Below are 22,000 nucleotides of genomic sequence, written 5' to 3'. Positions count from 1 at the left end.
GTGTCAGTGTTTTAAGTTGTTTGTGTGTTTTTTGTTTTTTTTACCTGGTCCTCTGCCGCCGCTGGTCTGGTTACTGCTACGACTGAACACAGAGGGAGGCTGAGTCTTCTGCTTCAGAGTACCATGATTTGAGAAGAAAGCAGTCAAGTTCTCTCGCGTCAACTCCAACTTCTTTCCACCCAGTATAGGAGTTCCTGAGAGAGACACACAAATCATTTCATTCTTTATGCACTACTATTTAATTTTAATTGTTCATATGTACTAATGTTATTTTACTTTATTGCACATCTTGCTGAATTCATTTATGCTGTTTAAATTTTGGCATGTCACCAAAACTAAATCTTGAAAGAGGCAGAGAGGAAGAAGAATCTTTCAAAGACTGTGACTTCTCTGCAAAGACATTAATTTAAAATATTTAATTTTGTACTGTAAAATTATGAACATTTTCACCAAAAAAAAAAAAAAAGAATCTTAAAGACTTTAATGCCTAATCAACACACAATTTTAACAAAATTTCCACCATGTTTACCAATTCAAATACAAAATCATTATTATCTCTAAATGTCTTTGTACTGAATCATAACTGTTAGCAGTGCAACAATTTACATTTACATTAAGCACTAGTTAAGCATTGACTCGAGATTTAAGTTTATTTGTTACATACAGTTATATACAGAATATACAGAACTTGCTGTGAAATGCAAACATTACATTGTATATGCATCAGTCTAAAAACAACAAACAATGGTCAATCAGTGCTAACTGATACTAACATTTGACAGATTCACATTGACATTATCCTCTCTTATAAAATAAACTTTTTTGAAGACACAGAACTTTATTCACTATTTTATTTATATTTTGGAATATTATTATATTTCAAAACATTATTTAGTATTTATTTTATATTATATTATTAAATATTATTTTATTATATTTTTAAAAATATATTTATTATATTCTTTGAACTTTTTTCCCCCCAGGAAGCCAACATCTGAAATTTATGGTGCTTAAATGATTATCTGTGATTAATCTAATTTTTTTTAAGCAGAATGAAACTATATTATAAATGTAATATCCATTTATTTTTGCTACCAGCAAGAAAAATAGTTTCAATTAAGTCATAGCAGAATCAACCTCTATTTTCTTTATTCAAATGGTATACCTTAAAATGTGCTGACTTTACCTGAATACTTTATAACTGCATTGAAACCATTTCTTTTTACCTGGTGCTTCTCCATTGACTGAGCTCTTATTTTGGGTAGCACTGCTGTTGGTCCGCTGGGCCTCATCTGTTACCACAGCACTGCCATCAGGGTTAGAGTAAAACAACAGCAAGGGCTGGAAGTGACCTTTGATGCATTTAGTGACCACATCTTTCCATCTGGATCCCACCTAAAAAAAAAAAAAAAAACAAAAAAAACAAACAGTAACCAAAAATGAGCTCTTTAGCATACAGAGAGCAGTTATCTGAGGTGTTAGATTATTATTAGATGTGAAGGCTTGCACGCTTCAGAGGTAAGAGTACGCAGGCTGTACTACAAAAGTCTCTCCAGGCAAACAGATGTAACCTTCCTTTTTAATTACCAGACATAAGAGAAAGAAAGAGCGAGCAAGCGACCCAGTGCTTTCTATTAAAGAAACACAATTATCTGAACAGTCAAAAAAAGAGCAGGCAAGATTGTAAAGGAGATGAATTAAGATGTGCTTAATCAACAAAACAGCTATTCTCTTGCATTGCGTACTGGATTGGCTCTCTGTACTGTAGGTTAGCACACACACATCTACTGAAGTGCACATATTGTGTGTGTGAGGGTGATTTATCTTGGAGGTGGAGACGGGCAGCACCAGCCCAGTGAGAGCTGAAGTGCACACGCAAGCACAAGCCACACACTACTGATAGATGGATGAAGAGAAATGGTCGTGCATCCACTACACTGCATCGCCACTTATTTCACATGTGCTGTCTGCCTATCAAAATCCTTTGATTAGTGGCATTGTAATTTTAGTATAATTGAGATTGTATTATAGTTTTTATTAATATTTTGAATTATTTTTATATTTCGGTTTTCATTTTAAATTTTAGTTAAGTTTTAGTAATTGTCATTTAAAAAAAAAAAAAAAAAAATACTTGTATGTCTATTAGTATTTGTATTCATGGTTTCTGCAGGTTTCATGAAGGCAAATGTAAGACTTTAAGACCTTTTTAAGGCCAAGTAAAGAAAATGTAAGGAATAAATTTAAAGGAAACCTCAATATGTTCTCTAAACGTAATTTTGGGGGAATTCCTTGGGAGAAATGTAGTTACTTGGGAGAAACCACAATGAGTGAATGACTTATAATAATAGTCATTTTAAAAAATATTTTTTTTAAATATAACTTCCTTCCGATTTAATAAGAAATATTATATAGCTCTGCTCCCAACCACTAGAATACAGAAATAACTGTATCTTCTGATCACACTGCAAGAAAAGTGACATTCTTCCTCAGCATTTCTGTCTTGTTTTCCAGCGCAAATGTCTAAAGATTCTTAAATCATGATGCATTTATTTGAGAAGCAAAATGACATAAGTTTTATGTTCTGTGAAACTGATCAAAATACAGAGAGTTTGTGAATAAAAAGAAAAAATATCCACTAATGTACTTTGGAAATCAACTCAAATAAAAATAAGTTTTCATATCCCATTGACAGATATTTGTTCTTTTTTTTTTTAAGCTCAATTTTGTTCAATTTCTCAGAAAGTGACTTAATTTGTGTTCAATTTGCATTGCAGTTTTGATATAAATTTTTAGCAATGCATATAAGACTTAATGCAATTATGAAAACACAGCATCGTGTTTTTGCTATTTTTGCTAAAAAAAAAAAAAGTGTTTCAAAATCAATAGAACAATATAGTTTGCATTAAGAAAAAAGGCTGTAATACAAAGATCTGATGAAGAAACATACTAGAAACCCTAGTGTGAGAATGGAGGAAGCATTAAGAGTGTTAAGTTACAGGAAATAAATACGTGATCAGTTAAAATGGTAAAAATGTTTAGTTAATCTAAATGTGCAGATGAAGGGAATGTTTGCTTTATAACAGCATGAAAGTCAGGACTTCTGGGTAGGCATTATGAATAGTAATTGTGTAAATATATAGACAGAAGGACCTGATAACATGAAAGTCTAGTCTCACCTCCTTGACATTGGCATCATCAAAGAAAACCCATTTGGATGATTTGGTGTGGTAGGCGAAGGCACAGTAATGTCTGCTGGAGTAACAGATCATTCCCACCAACAGCAGCTCGCTCTTCTTTGCACGCTCATCTGTGACACGGTAAAAGAGCTGCAAACACACAACCAAATGCAGATATTTAAACAATTATAACAAATATCTTACAGCACAGTTTTCTACTAATATTGAAGGTTCAAGGTAGTGATGCACCAAAATGTTGGCAACCAAAAATATTTGGCCGAAAGAGCAAAATAAATAAATAAATAAAATTAAAATAAATAAAAATGTGAAATAAATAATACAAAGTAGTATATAAAAAAAATATATATAATATATATATATATATATGTGTGTGTGTGTGTGTGTGTGTGTGTGTGTGTGTGTGTGTATATATATATATATGTGTGTGTGTGCATGTATATATAATATATATATGTGTGTGTGTGTATATATATAATATATATATATATATATGTGTGTGTGCGTGTATATATATATATATAATATATATATGTGTATATATATATATATATATATATATATATATATATATATATATGTGTGTGTGTGTGTGTGTATATATAATATATATATATATATATGTATGTGTGTGTGTGTGTGTGTGTGTGTGTGAGATATATATATATATATATATACACACACACACACCTATATATATATATATATACACATATATATAAAGTGCGGTCAAGCGATTCATCGCATCCAAAATAAAAGTAGCTTTGTTTACATAAATACACACAGTACACACACATATACATGCATGTATACATTTAAGAAAAATATACGTTTATATCTTAAATATATTTATATATGACATAATTTATATGAATATAAATGTATCCACGTAAATATCTTCAAAATATATGCTGTACGTGTGTGCCTTTATATATACACATAATAAATATACACAGTACACACACATTATGTAAACAAAAACTCTTATTTTGGATGTGATTAACCATTTGACAGCACTAATATATAGATAGATAGATATAATTAATTTAATAAATAAAAATGATAAAATAAAAACCTAATTTAGAATGATAATTTCATGTCTGAAATGAGGGAGTTTAAATGATGACGATTCAAGCATAGGGCTGCATGATAGTGGTTAATGTGATAATCACAATTATTTTGCTCTAACTTGTGATAATCAAAATTGTGATTATCGTCATATGAAAAAGCACACCCACACACCCACACAGGAAAACCAGAAAGCTCCTCTTAAAAGCTAAACCTGTGAAATTTCCTAATATTAACTCCATCAATTCTAAGTTATGTTAATGTTTTTCTATTAAAACAATATTTTTTACATTTTAATAATGATTAGATTTATTACAGTTCAGGTTTGACTGCAAAATTAGTTATAGCAAACAGCACAAATGAAATCGTGATCACAATTAAAATATGAAGAGTTTTACAAAAACATAACACCGTTTTTTTTATTTTCAAAAATCAGGTTTTTTATTATCATGTTTTTATTGTGTTTTATTGTGTTAGTTAGCTGTATTTTTTAGTTATTTTTTTAACCTAATCAAAATAACCCAACTGCAGTTTGAGATTAATTGGAATGCACAAGGAAAAAACATGATTTTTGAAAACTGTTAAAAATGGAGTTATCCGTTTTTGCAAATGAACTCTTCATATGATTTATACAGCATTTCTTAAGCCACGTATGCTAGACTGCAGTCTTCTGAGTTCAAATCATTGTGTCAAAGAGTCCTTCAGATTTAGAAGGCAGAAGTAGCTGACGGAACGCAGAAGTATGCATTTGCTAAAACAAGTTTAAGCAGCTATTGCATAACCAACACTTGCACCTCCACCCTTGGTTCCTGAATAGCTGGTTTTCTTCGGAGGCTCAAGACACAATGGATTCCAGGCAGGCGGGAGCGATTTTCCTCTGAAGTCTCCACCATCACAGGGAGAACCAGGGAATGAATTAAGGCCATTGTACTTGTCCAAGGGGTTTCGGATGAGAGGAATCTAAAACTGGAGGGTGGTAACGTGGAAGTGGGCGTAAAGAAGAATGAATGCTATTTAGCATCTGTGGCGATCGCTTTGAGAAAAAGAACTGATTCTTCCAATGTCACCTAGACTAAATTTCCATGGAACATTCCATTGCGTTCCAAATGTCCTTTATATTGGAAAAAGGTTCTATAGACTACTAAAAAATGCTCTTTTAAAGAACTGTTCATTGAACCTTTCATTTGGGAAGCCAAAATGGTTCTTCCATGGCATCACTAAGAAAACCTCCTTTGGAATATTTATTTTAAAGTGTATAGATGCATTTCATCCATCTGAAACACATACAGCTGCCCAAACAGATGGGCTGTCTGGTGGTAAACAAGTCTAAAGCATGGCTTTATACTCCCACACATGAGGCTGGTAATGAAGGCCATCTACACACTCGGACGCCAGATGACCTTCCACTGCAGTGGCTTTCTGGTCATCAGGCGTGGGCTATTCAGGCCCTGATGCAGTTACACAACCTCAGCCTCATGAAGAGGATAAACGTCTACTTTATTTCATACATATGGTCCATGGTACCGCCATAAACTGGCCTCAATGACACCAGCACCAGATGTGCTACAAAAATAAATAACTGTAAAAGAGCGACCGTTGTGACGTCAGGAGCTTTTTATAGCCATTTAATCTGGATGGAGGCTTTCTATGAATTCTATATTTTATATAATAGCCGGGAACGAGATGTTCTTTATTGGAGTTCCCCACAAAGATTCAATCCTCACTGACATATAAACATCCGAGTAACCTACAAGTTGATTAGAAGATTCTTGTAAATTTAGATCACGTAATTTCAAAACCTGAAATATGGACAGTAATCTTCTTACCAACTATCATATTTTTTCTCCAATAAGAAAAAAGTACCATGGTAATGTAATGTGTTTTTAGACATGTACCATGGTAATTTTGTGGATTCTTTAATGCACATTGAAAGGTCCACCCAAAAATGAAAATTATATCATTATTTTCAACCCTCATGTCTCTCCAAACTTGCATGACAAACTGTCAATGATTTTGCTTACCATTGATTTCCATTGTGTTTTATTTTCTATTGTATTTGTATCTTATTTTTGCATTATAAAATATCTTCAATATTACACAGAAGAAAGGATGAATAAATGTTGAAAATCTTATTTTGGTTTGAGCTAATATTGAGTACCATGTAAATACACTATTTTTTTTTTATATAAGAAAATACTATATCAGTTTTCCTACTTCAAAATGTTATTTTCTTTGCAATGCTTTACTATTATTTTACAATTTTTTACAATATTTTACAAAGTGAAAATTGTTTTTCTTTTTTCCCCCAGTATATAATGTTTTCAAATATGGTTCTATTTAGTATTACAGCATATTCCATGGTTTGCCAACCACAATTTCAAGACTATTTAGTCCTTCGTGCATTCACATTTATACCAAACAGACCTCTGAATGTAAGTATAATCAAAGCACGTGACCAATCAGGAAGCACTTTCAACCTTTGTTTTTTGTTCTCATCTTTTTTTCTGTTTCATGATCTACTGCTGTAGGCTCTTTAGGACGAGGCCAGGTGCCCTGCTGAAATTAAGCAGGTGGAGAGGAGTGTATTCACTAGACGACATTCTTACCCCTGAGAGGTTGAGGTGTGGTCCGAGAGATCGGATGACGTCTTCAGTGAGGTCTGACTGATCTGAGTCCCACACAAAGCCGATGGTCACGATTTCTGGAGAATTCATCAGCACGCGCCGGATCTTGATTCTCTGCCCACAGTTACTCTGTTGAGGTGATGGAGATAAGACATAACTGTTTGTTATTATGTTCTTTAACACCATGCCAGCTTCTTTCCATTTCTATGTTGAAAAGCATATCTGAGATAAAATTTTGAAATTGAAACTAATAAGATATTTGAGACCAGTTCTTACAGAAAAAAAACAAAAAACAAAATGGATTTTAGAATAATTTTTCTTCTAAAAATACTTCAAATCGGCAATTGAAATCATTTTGGATAATTCTGATTATCATTGAGATACTACTATAGTTTTAATTCATATTTTGCGATTAATCGTTTGACAGCACTAATATGAAGTTAAACTAATTGAAAATTAGAAATGTTGCCCTGCATCTAACTTAAATAAAATAAGTTGGGTTAATAAGTATTTAAAAATAATAATAATAATAAAATATATATATATATATAAAAAAAAGTATTTGTGCATTTTATTTCAAGTAACAGCCTGTTTTATGGTTTTAGTTTCAGTAAGCTATAATAACCCAGTTGTGACCAAATATTTTACTACTCCAGTGAGACACATGAATGTTGTGCTGCTTCTGGCAGTGAGCGTAGTAAGATGTAACTTCCTACTTTGCCTGTTTAAAAATGCAGTGTGTGTTGATATGTGAGAAGAACGTTCCGGTCTCAGGTTTCATCTCGCTCATCTTGTCACATGAAGGTGTTACACTAGCAGAATATCAGATAAGAAGAGTGTGCGCGTGTGCGTTTGCCCTTGATGACGTCACATGGCAGAAACAGCTATCATACTATATGCATGACGGTGTCCTCTAAGGGCTGAAAGTGCTAGTAAATTATACATTATTAATCAACATTAGCAGTTACCTACCGGACAGTTACGCAGATCTCCAACTGTGCTGGCGGCTTGAAGCAACTCCCCAAACCTTTCATCTCTCCTCTCCAAGACTTGCTGGCTGGAGCGCAGAGAAAGAGGAAGAAAGAGAAACAGAGATGAAAAAGAAGGTTTTAATAACCAAAGCACAGGTATTTCAATCTTTTCAGGTCATATACCAATACCTGGTCATATGCCAAGTCAGGTTTTCATATACCAACATAAACAATTAATAATATCATATTGAGTCACGTTAAAATTTAGTTCGGCTTTTTTTACTTGATATGGATAAATCTAACAGTAGAAATAAATGCGACTACAGCCAGTCAGTGCTTGTTGCTAATATGCAAAGTCTGTGAACAAATGGCGCAGTTTCATCTGATACACAAACTCAAACACATATGATGCTTGTGGTGTTTTTAGCATCTGCGCTCAATATATGAGGACAGGAACTTCATCTCCAGAGCTGCTCTGAGAGTCACTTCAGCAGCTTCACATAGTTTAATTTGAGAAAAGCTACGGTCAAAAAAACTGAAGGTAAAACTAAAAGACCTTCATGACAACCTGTCAAAATAAAAGTCCGGTTCAACTTGAAGAAATTATGACAGAAATGTTACTATTGTATACTGAAATATAATTTCCAAGTGATACTAATACTAAAACTAATAATAATAATAATAATTTTTTATAAATTTTTACAGTTATATAATGCGGTCTTGCAGCAACTTATTTGACAAAAAATACAAATGAAATGTTTTGTTGTATTATATTTTCATTTCATTTTAAAAGATTCATTGAATTGTTCAAGTTTTATTAATTCACTTAATTAGACACCATTTTTTAATGGTAAATTTGTATTGAATCATAAAACACAGAATCCAGGAAAAAATAAAATGGAAAACAGAATTCAGAGGAAAATAAAACAGATTTCATGAGACCTGAAATTAAAAGGTAGCTTTGTGGAGTTTAATTGTGAGCAAACAACATGTTTTTACATTCATTATCAAGGTCTAACAAACACGTCTAACAAGCATTAATGGTAAACTAACATTGTGATAAATATCGATATTGTATGATTGTATGATATGTAAAAAAAAAAATATTGTGAAAATATTTTTGGCCATATCGCCCAGCCCTATAAACACATCTTCAGTGTTTGGCATGATGGTGCTGGCTTACCAGAGGGCTGTGGTGGACACATAGTGCACAAGCTCAGTGAAGGGTAGCGGGTCGGACGACGCGCCACAACTCCTACACACAGACTGCAGGGGAAAACACACACACACACAATAATGTGTCATGAGTGATGGAGTCATGACTACTATATTATGCAAAGCCTTAATTACACTACTGTATGTGATGTAAGAGATGTCTCAACACACATACATTGTGTACAACTTAAGGGTGTAACCAATATAAAAATTCCTTTTAGAGACAAAACAATGAATTATTTTTTGTGTCTAAAATCTCAAATTGTTTTTTATGATTGTATATCATTTATACCACAATTTAGCCTTGGTTTATGTATTATGCAAGATAAATATTTACTGTACATGTACGATGGTACTCCGAAGAACCAAATAAATACTATAGTACATAAACATGGTAGTTTGTACCAATATGGTATATCAATTTGGGGTCAATAAGATTATTTAAGCCTCTAATGCTCACCAAGGCTGCATTTATTTGATCAAATATACAGTAAAAAAAAGCGGAAAAAAAAAAATTTCACCGAGCTACAGCAAAACCGAGCATTTGTGGTTAAAAAGTGGATAAATATATATATTTTTTGTTTTTCAGAAAATGACTGATCGTTTCGCTAGATAAGACCCTTATTCCTTGGCTGGGATCGTATATAGAGCCCTTTGAAGCTGCACTGAATCTGCATTTTGGACTTTCAATTCGTCGGCCACCATTGAAGTCCACTATATGGAGAAAAATCCTGGAATGTTTTCCTCAAAAAACTTAATTTCTTTGCGACTGAAGAAAGAAGGACATGAACATCTTGGATGACATGGGGGTGAGTAAATTATCAGGAAATTTTTATTTTTTTTCAGGGCTTTGCTCTCATCTCTCAGAGGAAGAAGCGAGAGGGAATGTAAATGTCTCTGTATTAGTATTCCCTGTGAGGTTTCCGCCCACTGTACCCGACTGATTGAAAACCGCCGTCACAGGACAGCAATCAATTCTCACGTGAGTGCACGTGTGGGATTAAAAAGCTACAATACCTGTTCATAAATTGCCATAGCAAACTTCTGATGAGTGATACAGGACTTGGATGTGCAAGCGTCAGTCTCAGCATCGGGTGCGATGTGCAGGTGAATCCTTTCTAAAATGTTCTCCTATGAAAAATACAAAAGCCTACCATTTGTATGTGTCATAAGGCATTTTCCACAATTATTTCATGACGTACTCCAAAAGACAAGACTAATAATAACAAATATATAAATTAGTGCTTGTAGTTCGGTTAAACAAAATTAACTAATTAATGACACATTTTCTTTCATCATGATTAATCATACCTAACATGAAAATGTGTAACCATAAACATATTCTAACACTGAATCTCTAAATTAATAAAAAAAAACATAATATATAAAATATATAAAAATGTGTAATAAAAATATATATGTAAAAATACATTATATATAAAATATATACTGAAATATTAAACTATATTAAAAAAAATCCCCCAAAAATTATCACATTGAATCTCCAAATTAATTCAGAAAAAACAAAGATGGTATATTTTCAATATTTTTCTTTTTTTAACAGCATATTTTTAGTAAGTACTATGAATAAAGTGCAATCATTTTTAACATTTAACAATAAGGGGAAATAAATTTGATATAGCAGAAATTATACACACACACACAGTATATAAATAAATATAAACAAAACTTTTTTAACTATTTAATTAATTATGCTAGAGATTCATAGACACAATCCTAATCATCCTAATCACATTGGATTTGTTTGGGCTGGTACAATGATACCTTGGCATTAAGTGAATGCACTCTTAGCTTTAGTAATTTTCCCCAAGCCTATTATCTGCTTAAATACACCCTTTCAAACCTGAGAACCGTGGGTACATTCAGTAACACCAACAGCGCTGAGACAATTTGCCATTTTGAAAAGAGGCAAGATTGATTTTTGTGTTTCTACAGTACATATTAGCTTATTTTAAACAGTCCTAGCTCAGGGCATCTTGTACAAACAGACAAAAGCATTGGCTGCATCCACCCCAGCGCGGATAGACAGCCTGCACTGACTGTGAGAGCAGTGTGAACGCATCTGTACACTCCAGGCTTGCATTGATAGAGATCCTTCATTGATTGTGTTGTTTAAGAGAGCACTGTAAATGGACTTTTACTGAGGTAATGACAGACTCTCCACAGTCCTGCTGTGCTAAACAGAAAATGATTACAGGTCCCAGTGCTAAGCAGGTTTACTGCAATTAGGTGGCCCTAAGAGAAATCCTGCACATACCAAAGGGGTGAACATGCTTACTTCAGCTTCCAGAGAGAGAGAGACACTAGGACAAGGGTGTGTGATCTGTGCTGTGCATAATGCACAATGCACAATGGCAACTGAGCTAAATTTGAAAATCAGTTTTGAAGCTTCCCTTTTATTTCTCTATAAAAGTCAACAATTTAAAAAAATTACCACATTAAATTAAGATTGGATATTATCCATGTATGCTTAAGTGTCAAATTGTCTAAAATTTGGAGGTCACATTGCCAAACACAACCAGCAGACTGCAAAATCAAAAAGACTGATAAATTACATGTGAATAAGACGTTTATACGGTTTAATTTTCTATTTATAGACATTTAATTATATTGCAAGTATTGCTGTGCTCTTTCAAATGTCTATATGTCGCATTGATTGTAATACACTTTTTATTTGACCACTGTGTTTCCTAAAGAGTGTGATTATATATATATATATATATATATATATATATATATATATATATATATATATATATATATATATACACACACGTATACATATATATAAATAAAAGTATTATAAAAGTACTTTTTATCATTTTAATTATAATTTTATAATACTTCAGAATTTTCTATTTACAACAACATTTATTATGTATTACTAGGCTATATCAAATGTCTGATATGCTGCATTTATTGTAATGCATGTTTTATTTGGTCATTACGTTTCCTAAAGAGTGCCATATATATATATATACATATATCACCCACCCGAATAAATATTCTAAAATACAACAAAGAAGCACTTACGAAGCACTCGGCAGCATCATCCATGAAGCCTAACTGAAAGCGCTGCTCATCCTTAAAGGTTTCGGCTAGGGCATTACGCAGGTTATCTGAGGGTAACGCTCGCTCTCGGCTGTGCTGGAACTGGCAGAATATTCCCTGCAAAACAAACATGAAGTGCTTTCAAACTTTTTACTTTAAAACATCTTTTTAAAGGAAGTATTAAATACTGCGTCAGGATGTGTTTGGCCATGAAAATACCTTCAAAGCGCAAAAGATGCAGGAGTCGCCCAAGCAGTAGTGGTTTGGAAGCTGACGAAGACTCCGTCTGAAGATATCAAGATGCCAAAGAACCTGCATGGAATAACAGGAAATTCAGATGGAGACTTAACTCACTTCAGTAACAGGGTGCAAGTTAGTCTGGCGATACTCTACACATTTTATTCTGTAAATACATGTTTTGAAATAGTTTTGTATCAATATCTCAATACAAATGAAAGGTGGACCAGTATTGGTTGTTTTACTTTGAAATGTGCAGCGATCATATTTATTTAATTATATCAACAAGCTTTTGAAGTTTAACAATCACATTACTGTCCCATCCCAAAATTTAAGACCACTTACAATAATAATTAAGAATTCTGTTATGTTTTATTATATTTCAGACTTTTTACAACCTTAAATCTGAAAAAAAAATAAATAAATAAATAATAATAATATTATATACTACATTAAGACTTTTTAAGGACCTGTGGTGTCCTTAATGTTTTTTGTTTTACTTTTTTTAAATATTTATTTCATTTTTCAGCTTTATTACATTTAACGAAAATTATTAAGAATAAAAACACCAATGCTGTCTAATTTTAATTTTACTATAAATTTACACAGTAAAGGTGGTACAAAAGCGCTGCTGAATTGCCATTTAGGCGTCTTTGCACAGTCTATTTAATGCTGCTTAGAGGTGCCATAAATGCATTTATACAGCAATTGTACCTTTATACATTTAGGCATCTTTACACAGCTGATTAAAGGCTGCTTTGTGCCTTCTTAAAATTCAGCATAAAGATGCAATGCCACATTAAAGCTAGACTAAATTTTGCCTTCTTAGATCCACCTCAGCCCCTTACAATCGAAACATACAGTTGTAATTACTGTACAAATGCATTTATGCCACCTCTGAGCAGCATTAAACAGTCTGTATAAAGACACCTAAATGTCACTTCAGAAGCAATTCTGTGTCACCTTTGTGGTGTAAATGTGGCATAGGCATCTTACACAGACTGTTTAATGCTGCTTAGAGATGGCATATATGCATTTACATAGTAAATGCAGCTTTATACAGTACTTTGATACTAGGGGCAGAGGTAAGTCAGATCATTCATAATTTAGTCTGGCTTTTATGCATATTTACACAGCCTTTTGAGCAGGCACAGAGCAGCCTTAACTCAGATGCCTCTTGAAGACAGCATAATTTTCTGCCTACTGTTTGTAACAGCCTTCCTCTTAGAAATGTGCCTCAAAATCCTGTCCATGTAGAGAGGTCCTCTAAATAACACATCTTTACACAGTCGAGTTAAGGCTGCTCTGAGCCCGTTTAAAATTCTGTGTAAATATATTATGCCGCACAAAAGCCAGACTAAATTAAACCTGCTTTGAGCCGCCTCAGCCTCTGGTATCAAAGCATACAGTTGCATTTGTATCTGTGTAAATGCATTTATGCCACCTTAAACAGTCTGTGTAAAGACACTTAAATGCCACTCTGTGCCACCTCTGCCATGCAAATTTGGCGATAGTGTGCCTCTCCTCTAATGTATCTTTTTAAACTCCTACAACTTTATTCTGGTTTTGCATGACGACTTCAAAGTGCCAATCTTAAAATCAACATCCAAAGGCCATGCATTTTATCTTAGACTTTTCTTATTGGCCGTCATTTTGTTCTTAAAACTCTGAGAAATATGACTCATTGTCCTTGCTTGGTGGAAGAGCTCAAGGGAGATTAGGCTGTGACAGGATGGGGGGTGAGAGCTGTTTATCTGTGTGTGTTTGGAGTTTGGACGCTCAGTGTAAGGTTACTCTACACTCAGTGTCTTTCCCTTAGGCCCCAGACAACTTAGTCTGAGCATGACCTCACTCCGTGGTGACGAGTACAAGAACAAGATAACAGAGAGACAGGCAGAGACACACTCAACCATAACGTCCTCAATCCCATCCAAGAGGGAAAACTGACTTCCAGTAACTAGCGGCCTGGGAGCATGTCAAAAATTTGAGGGTTGACGGGTGGAGTTGGGATGCCGTAAATACTCTCTCAGTAGGCACTGAGGAGGAGATGACAGTTTGCTGTGGAAGTCTGACTTCAAATGTGAGTCATAAGAAAGTTAAGTACGTTTAGGGGGATGGTGCGATATTTTTATGTTATTGTGGTAAGTCCAATCTGTCTGATTTTTATATGTAGGTGTGATGGTAACCATATTTGGTTCATTCAAAGCTGACAACTTTAGCCTTTAAAGGTTAATAAAGCCATTTTAAAAGTCATTAAGTTCATATCTGCCCTTAAATTACTAAATTATGGTAAAATGATTAGCATATTCAAGTAGTATTCAACTTGTAAAAACATTAACATATTTCTAAGTGAAAAAGGTATGCCACTGGAAATAAAAGACAAATTAAAGCCTGTGTAGCGTTTGGACTAATCAGACACATTTATTCATTATATTTAATGAATAAACCAGCAAACCCTCTCACTGTGAGGGTCTATGGACCCTTCCCCCCCAAAAGAGCACCCTAAAGGGCTCAGTGACCAGGTCAACCATCTGATAAGACTGCTTTATTGCTCAAAAGTATGTGAGATGTGACGTGCAGTAAGAACGGACCCTTCTGAAAGCCACGCAATGCCCATACAAACAAAACTTTCCTCCTTGTCACTCATAGACAAACCTTTCTACGGATAAACATGCATCCCAGGACATTGTGTGTACGATTTTAACTATCTTGTATAGTGTCTCTTGCATTGCATTTTGTTTTAAGCATGCTTCATGAGTGAAGTACTAGTTAATGTAACCCCACCTATATCGTGTCTCCTACCAAATTAATGCTCATTTGATGACGCACACTTTGGTGTACACCACCTCCTCACAGAATGCCATGTGTGTTTGTAATTTAATCAAAGTATAGACTGCCAGAACCATTCGAACCATGCTCTCAGACAAAGGGTCATAAAACCCCCCCAACATATCCAGCCTCCCGCTTGGAAATTCAGCCTCTCTCATTGGTCAAGCCCATCCTGAAAGGTGTGACTCTTCCCTGACTTTAAAGTGCTCACGCACAGGTCCGCCCCGCTCTTCTGCTAAATCTTATGATTGCTGACCATGTGGTTGGACTCACGTGGACTTATGTGTTTGTTTAGTCTAGTTATGTGTTTGTGATTTAGTTAATAAAACTTTGTGCACAATACATACGAATATTTGTTTCTGATTCCCTGCTTGCAACAAAGTCAATTTAACGATTTTGATCTTGTTACATGCTCTGAGTAGTACTGTACCTTAAAAAGGGTAATTCTCTTACCTTGGAAATTAAGATTTCTTTGAATTCATAAATAATCAATACCGAGCGTTTGCTAGATGACCTGGTCAATTGATTGTACTGTAAATTCTGCTTTATCAAGCTAATTCTATTAACTTATGATTAATTATTAATCTTCCCCCTTTGAGCTAATTTACTACACCTGTATTAAGCAAGGATGCATTAAATTGATTGTAAGTTACAATAAAGACATTTTATAATGTTATACAAGATATCAATTTCAAATAAAAGCAGTTCTTTTTAACTTTTTATTCATCAAATAAATCTGAAAAAATATGAAACAGGACAGCTGTTTTCAACATTGATAGTAATATTAAATGTTTCTTAAGCAGTAAATCAGCATATTATAATGATTTCTGAAGGATCATGTGGCACTGAAGACTGGAGTAATGATGCTGAAAACTCAGCTTTGATCATAGGAATAAATTACATTTTAAAATATATTAATATAGAAAATATTTATATTAAATTGTAATAATTCACAATGTTAATGTTTTTACTGCATTTTAATAAAATAAACGCACCCTTTGTGAGCATAAGAAACATCTTTCAAAAACATTAAAAAGTTGTACCGACACCAAAGTTGTAACTGTGGACAAGTTTTGAACGGTTGTGCGTGTTTGTATACGTATATACACAATTTTAAACATTTTGAGAAAAACAATAAATAAATTAATTTAAATATGAATTTTTTTGTTTTAAGTATATACAAATAATTTTTTTTTTTTTTTTTTTTCACAATTCATTTTATGAATTTAATTTATTAAATCATTTAGACTCGCATTTCTATTTATTCTGTGCAAACTGTTGCACAGGCATGTAAAACAAATCTGCTCATGTAACGGTTTTCTTAGCTTTGGGTTAAACACGTACCTGCACTGCACTGTTGAGAAAGCAGCTGTTCTGTCCCGGCTCATTTAGTAGTCCCTTGGTAGGGGCCAAGGACAGCATAGATCCTGGCTGGTAAGACCTGGCAAGATTGCCTCCTGGTCTCCTGAAGAACTTGGCCCATGCCATTAGATTTGGGGTATCTGCCGTCCTGTGGATGAACAGGTATTTGTTGAGGTTTTGAGTTCATTTCAAGTAATTTTACTAATCAAAGATGGAAAAGGGTTATGACAAATTAACTTGAAGATTTGAATGTCTGCTTCCTAGCAATGATTGAGTAAAAGCCTTTATTTCTGCTGCTGACCTGTATGTAAGAAATCTATTGATGCGTATGTCCTAGACAGGACGGTTTGATCATTCCCTGAACAGGGTTGTGGAATTAGGCGGGTTGTTGGTGGCTACTGTGGCCATCAGGCCTCGAGTGACTCGCAGCATAGTTATGAAGGTGTCAGCTGGAATCAGTCAACCTTTAAAGGGTCGTCCATGTTTCAGACGCTGCTCTTGGAGGACATCAGCCTTAGGATGAGTAGGATTCACTCTGTGGAGAGAAGCAAAGCAATGCATGAATTCTTGAATATCATTTTAACATGCCCGCCTGAATTTGAACATTTCTGCAAATTGAGACATTGACAACAACACAGAAATCCACGTCTTTATGAACACTTCCTTACAAATCACCAATGAGAGGAGTGGCTAAACATTCAAAACTGTGCAAAAGTCAGTAGGTCAGCTCATCCAACTGCTAATGCTTCACTGAATAATGTTATTGTTTAACTTTTTTACGACTTTGCGATTTTTTACGATCTGTTTCTATGCAAGCAAACAAGCAAGCTGATGTTATCCAACAGGAAGAGACTGACATCATGACAATGTCTTGGCAAACGCACAGACTGAAAATATGCAAATGCAGCCACTTTGTTGCTTACACTTGAAAATCAGTATGATGTGTCCTATAACAAAAACTTCAGCCACTAGCAATGGCCTTGACACCTTAAATGCTAGGATGAGTCAATCTCGATGCGATAACGCTGCACTAAAGCATAGCTGTTAAGTCAAGTCATTTTCAAATATATAGCACAGTACATAGTACATATTTCAAAGCAGATTTACGGTAATAAACAGGAAAAATATCAACAAAAATAACCAATTCTGAAACTATTTCGATTTTTGATGCAAGGTAGCTCCACAGAAGACAAAGGTTTCCTTTAGTTCAATGCTCAGTTTAGTTCAATGTTAATTGAATGCAGCTCAATAACTGTCAATGTTGCAAAGTTCATCAGTTACGAAACGAATTGGATTCATAAATAAAAAGCAGCTTCATAGAAGACAATACGAATGCCATAATTCAGTCCAATTTAGTTGTTGTTGATTCAATTCAGTTCAATTACAGTGCCAATTGTAATTCAATTCAGCTCAATAACTGTCAATGTTGCAAAGTTCATCAATTATAAAACAAATTGGATTTAGCTATAAGAAAAGCTCCACAGAAGACAACATTGTCATTGTTTAGCTTAATTTAGTTTAATGTTAATTCAATTCAGTAACTGAATCAAGTCCATATGAACTGTACCATGCAAAATCCATGAGGATTCTGGAAAGTTCCAGGTAGCATATTTTTCAGTGCCCAGGAATGATTTTGACAATGTGCCAGCACTAAAAATGGCTGATTCCCTTGGGCAGTGTACTTATTACTGAACTAGGGAGCATTTGAAACACACCCATGGATCTGAAAGCATGCTATCCACCCTAACTGACGCATTAGAGGAGTTTTACTCAGAACTATTCACACAAAAATAAATTAAATCTCAATCATTTCACATTTTTGGTTGATGAAAACTTTTTTCTGCTTAGTGACTGAATGCAAAGTCCATTCTTCATCATATAGCCTAATAGTTACAGTTGCATTACTTAAATAATCACAACTCTTTACCAGTTTATCATTTCTAGTAAGCCTGTATCACTCAAGCAGTGCTCACCTTGTCAATTAAACATGTTTTTTTGCAAGGTTTTCTATGAGATCATGCTGAAATAATGCATTCCTCTGATTCCAATATTAAAAACAGAACAGGACATTAAGTTTCCAAAAATGTTCCCCACACAGTTTGGTTCTTGGCTTGGAGATTGTGGTGTGGAGGTCTGGAAAAGATCAAGGGTGGGACTGTATGGTTTGGTGAAAATAGAGCCAAAAATAAGAACATGTGGGAGATTGTTTGTTACTTTTGGTTCTAATTTCAGTTTCTGATTATTCGGTTATATTTTTTTTCAAAACCCTTTCAAAATAAAGGATCCAAAAAGTGTTTTCCACAGAACATAAGAAACTTTCAGAAAACAGCTCTTAAAAGAACCTTTTTTTTCTAAAACATTTGAATAATCTAAAGAACCTTTTTTCCACTATAAACAACCTTTTGTGCAATTGAAATGTTTATTGGATGTTAAGGTTCTTCATGGAATCAAAGATACTAATAAAAAAAAACTTTATTTTTACCCTCTGGTGTGTCTCGCATGGTGGTCAAAAATGTCAGAATTTTATTTTTTGAATAAAATTAATGTACTATGATTTAGTTAATTTTTTTTAAATATTTTGTATTTTTTGGTGGATTGTATGGTACTAAATTATATTTATGCAATAGTTATGGTCCATATATTACCATTGACCATAATTACCACAGACTTCAGTTTAGTCTTTTTTTTTTTAAGGACACATTTTAACAGGCATATTATTGCTGAAAAAAAAGCTAAAGTGAAGTTTGAAAAAAGTTGTAGAAGCTTAAGTTTATTATTATCAAAAATATAATTAAACATTTTACATGAAATGTATATTCTCCAAAACATGTTTTACTCTACAACTGTGAGAAAAATAAATCTAAACTAAGCCATAAATCTAAACAAGTTGTGTTCCAAATTTGAAGTTATCTCAAAAAAATGAGCTTTCATCGGCGCTGATAGCCTTGTTGGCAGCACGCCGACATACAGCACCATTGCGCTATGGGTGTCCCGAGTTAGAATCCCGACTCAAGCACCTTTCCTGATCCCGCTCACATTTCGCTTCCTGTCGGTTCTGATCTGTCCTGTCCTAATAACAAGGCAAAAATGGCAAAAAATAAATCTTTAAAAAAAGAGCTTTCAGTAAGATTTTGTTTGTGTGCAGTACCAAAGTTTTCCACTAGATGAAATTGGTTTCCCATTCGTTTCCAATGATAATTTCCATAATTTAATATTTTTGAATCATTATTTATCTGCTTTTTTTTTTTTGTGGTGTGTGTGTTCACATAGCAAGTGCCAAAAACAAGTTTTGTACCATTCTGATGAAGTAAAAAAAACAAATCGTAAATTGTTTCGGTCAAAAACTACCAAAGAGCATCAAAGGGTTAAGATTGAATAAAAGCTACGTATTTGTTTCCAGCTCGTGTCACTCAATTAGAATAGCAGACATGCAACTGGAGGTTTCCTAACATTAGAAAAGCATCATCAAATGAAAAAGTGTTCCAACTTGAGAAAGCATAATGTCAGAATGCAGAAGGTTAATTTTTGTACTGACTGAACTCGATCAGTGAATTGACAGCAATGGAAACCTGTTAAACAGCATTTCATATAAACTGGTATTCAAACAATTCAGAAGTAGTTTTGAGGTGACCAAGAGAGCATAGTTTGACCACTGATCTCTTGTATTTCTGGTTATATTTAACAAAAAAATCATGTAAACAAGGCAAGAAAGGCTACTTTGAGGCTACGGGGTGCCTTTCTCATTTGTAATGTGCTCACAGTCTGCCATAGCAACAGCATTCCAGTGTGATCACTTAAGCCACAGTGTTGCTAAAGAGCTCTTGTCTTCAGGATTAGGCTCCGTGTTCGGCCCCGGAGACACACCTCCGCAAACACATCTCACACATGTTCCAGTTTGGGCCAACCACAACTAGTTTGGTAGAACATGATGTTCGGGTGTTTTTTCTTTTTTCTCTGAAAAGTCTATTCAGCAGTCTGTTGTTCTGATTTGAACGCAATTATGAAATATAAACAAAAAGCAGCTGGTTCAATCTCATAATCTTCTCAACATGTCTAGGATATATTTCACAATGGAGACTTTATGACCACTAAAAAGTGCATTAAAAAGACAAATGCATTTTCATAATGGCTACTGGATAAGGATGACTTTTTTTTTTTAAAGGATTAGGAGTATTTTCATTTGCTTGTGAGGTCTTTGAAATTAATAGATTGAGATATTGGAAAAAAGAAAGAAATGAAAAAAAGAAATGAAAAGAGAAGAAAAAAAAACTAAAAAAAATTCACAAAGTTTAAAATATTATTATTATTATTTTTTTTTTGGTAGCCTATAGAATTTATTGTAAATTTAATACAAATGCAGATTTGAATTAAAGTCAGACAGGAAGATTTTTAATAATGTATTTCAGTAAGAAAGATGCTTTTCATATTATAGTAATGGTCATTTGGTAGGAAAATGTGATGCCTCTCAAGACAATATATCAAATACTGAAAAGTGAAAAATAATAAAATAATGAAAATAAAATAATTTTTCTCTTTTGATTTTAGAGTAAAATATGGTCTTTTATCATGAGATGCATTAATGATAAAGTTTAGAAGGGGAGGTAAAAGTAAATACCAGTTAAAAAGTAAAAGTTAATAAATCATGAATTAGATTATGAATTGTAATAAAACTACGCACTAAGAAATAAAATCTACAGAAAATTGCTTTACAAGAAATTACAACATTTCTTTTCACCCTAAAACACAATTCAATACAATGGGTAATTCAAAATATAGGCAAAACTCCTGTGAAAAATCAATACGGAAAACTCCTTAATATTAACAATATACTGTGTCCTATTTTCACAGACATTTTTCTAGGGTGTGTGAACTAAAAACCTCCCTACTTCCATCACTCAGACACTCTTCTTTGAATTATGCACACATTACACACAACAGAAAAACAGAATTTAGTTTTAGCCCAAGATCTAACTGCTATTTAGGCTAGCAGCATTATTTAGAGGAAGTATTATTGAAAAAAAGCCACTGGATAACGTTACTGGGGGTATCTGAAAGATGTCACCTACTCTCCGACACATCCTATTTCTTTGTTAGAGGTCTGTTTTTAACTCTCAACAAAAAGTTGATTTGGTGACTCACATCCACACTGTCGCAACTACTTCTGTTTGGACGTCTCCGATTTCAATTCTCAGCTCTAGAGAAGATGGAAACATCAGCCCCACATTTACCTCCGCAATCGTCTGCGGTCTTATCATCACTTGCAGTAACAGAAAGCAGCGTGTCACAGAGCGAATCATAGCTCCCACAATCTGGTGATGATAAAGCTGGAGAGCGGAAAACGCTGACATTATGGGGGACGCTTTTTCTCCTGAGCTCATGAGCCACCGGTCATGGTCATTCATCCCAGCGTGACACAAACTTGGCCAGC

General features: G+C 33.9%; 1 protein-coding gene across 2 annotated transcripts in view; it reads right to left on the bottom strand.

Moving 5' to 3' along the window:
* Positions 1 to 22,000, bottom strand: part of LOC131543779 (inactive ubiquitin carboxyl-terminal hydrolase 53) — a 53,133-nt gene that overhangs the window by 24,883 nt on the left and 6,250 nt on the right. For both annotated transcript variants that reach the window (XM_058781546.1, XM_058781545.1), the window contains exons 2-12: positions 16,874 to 17,107; positions 16,555 to 16,720; positions 12,364 to 12,456; positions 12,127 to 12,261; positions 10,090 to 10,203; positions 9,041 to 9,123; positions 7,859 to 7,943; positions 6,869 to 7,015; positions 3,177 to 3,326; positions 1,227 to 1,395; positions 45 to 194 (exon numbers count right to left, since the gene is read on the bottom strand). In XM_058781546.1, coding sequence (XP_058637529.1) covers positions 45 to 194; positions 1,227 to 1,395; positions 3,177 to 3,326; positions 6,869 to 7,015; positions 7,859 to 7,943; positions 9,041 to 9,123; positions 10,090 to 10,203; positions 12,127 to 12,261; positions 12,364 to 12,456; positions 16,555 to 16,698 — 1,270 coding nt within the window. In that variant the 5' untranslated portion in view covers positions 16,699 to 16,720; positions 16,874 to 17,107. The remainder of the gene's footprint in view (positions 1 to 44; positions 195 to 1,226; positions 1,396 to 3,176; positions 3,327 to 6,868; positions 7,016 to 7,858; positions 7,944 to 9,040; positions 9,124 to 10,089; positions 10,204 to 12,126; positions 12,262 to 12,363; positions 12,457 to 16,554; positions 16,721 to 16,873; positions 17,108 to 22,000) is intronic.

The sequence above is a fragment of the Onychostoma macrolepis genome, chromosome 07 (genome assembly GCF_012432095.1).
Source record: "Onychostoma macrolepis isolate SWU-2019 chromosome 07, ASM1243209v1, whole genome shotgun sequence".
NCBI classification, from domain to species: domain Eukaryota; kingdom Metazoa; phylum Chordata; class Actinopteri; order Cypriniformes; family Cyprinidae; genus Onychostoma; species Onychostoma macrolepis.
Note: the sequence above shows the minus strand (reverse complement) of the source record. Positions and strands in the feature narration are given on the sequence as shown.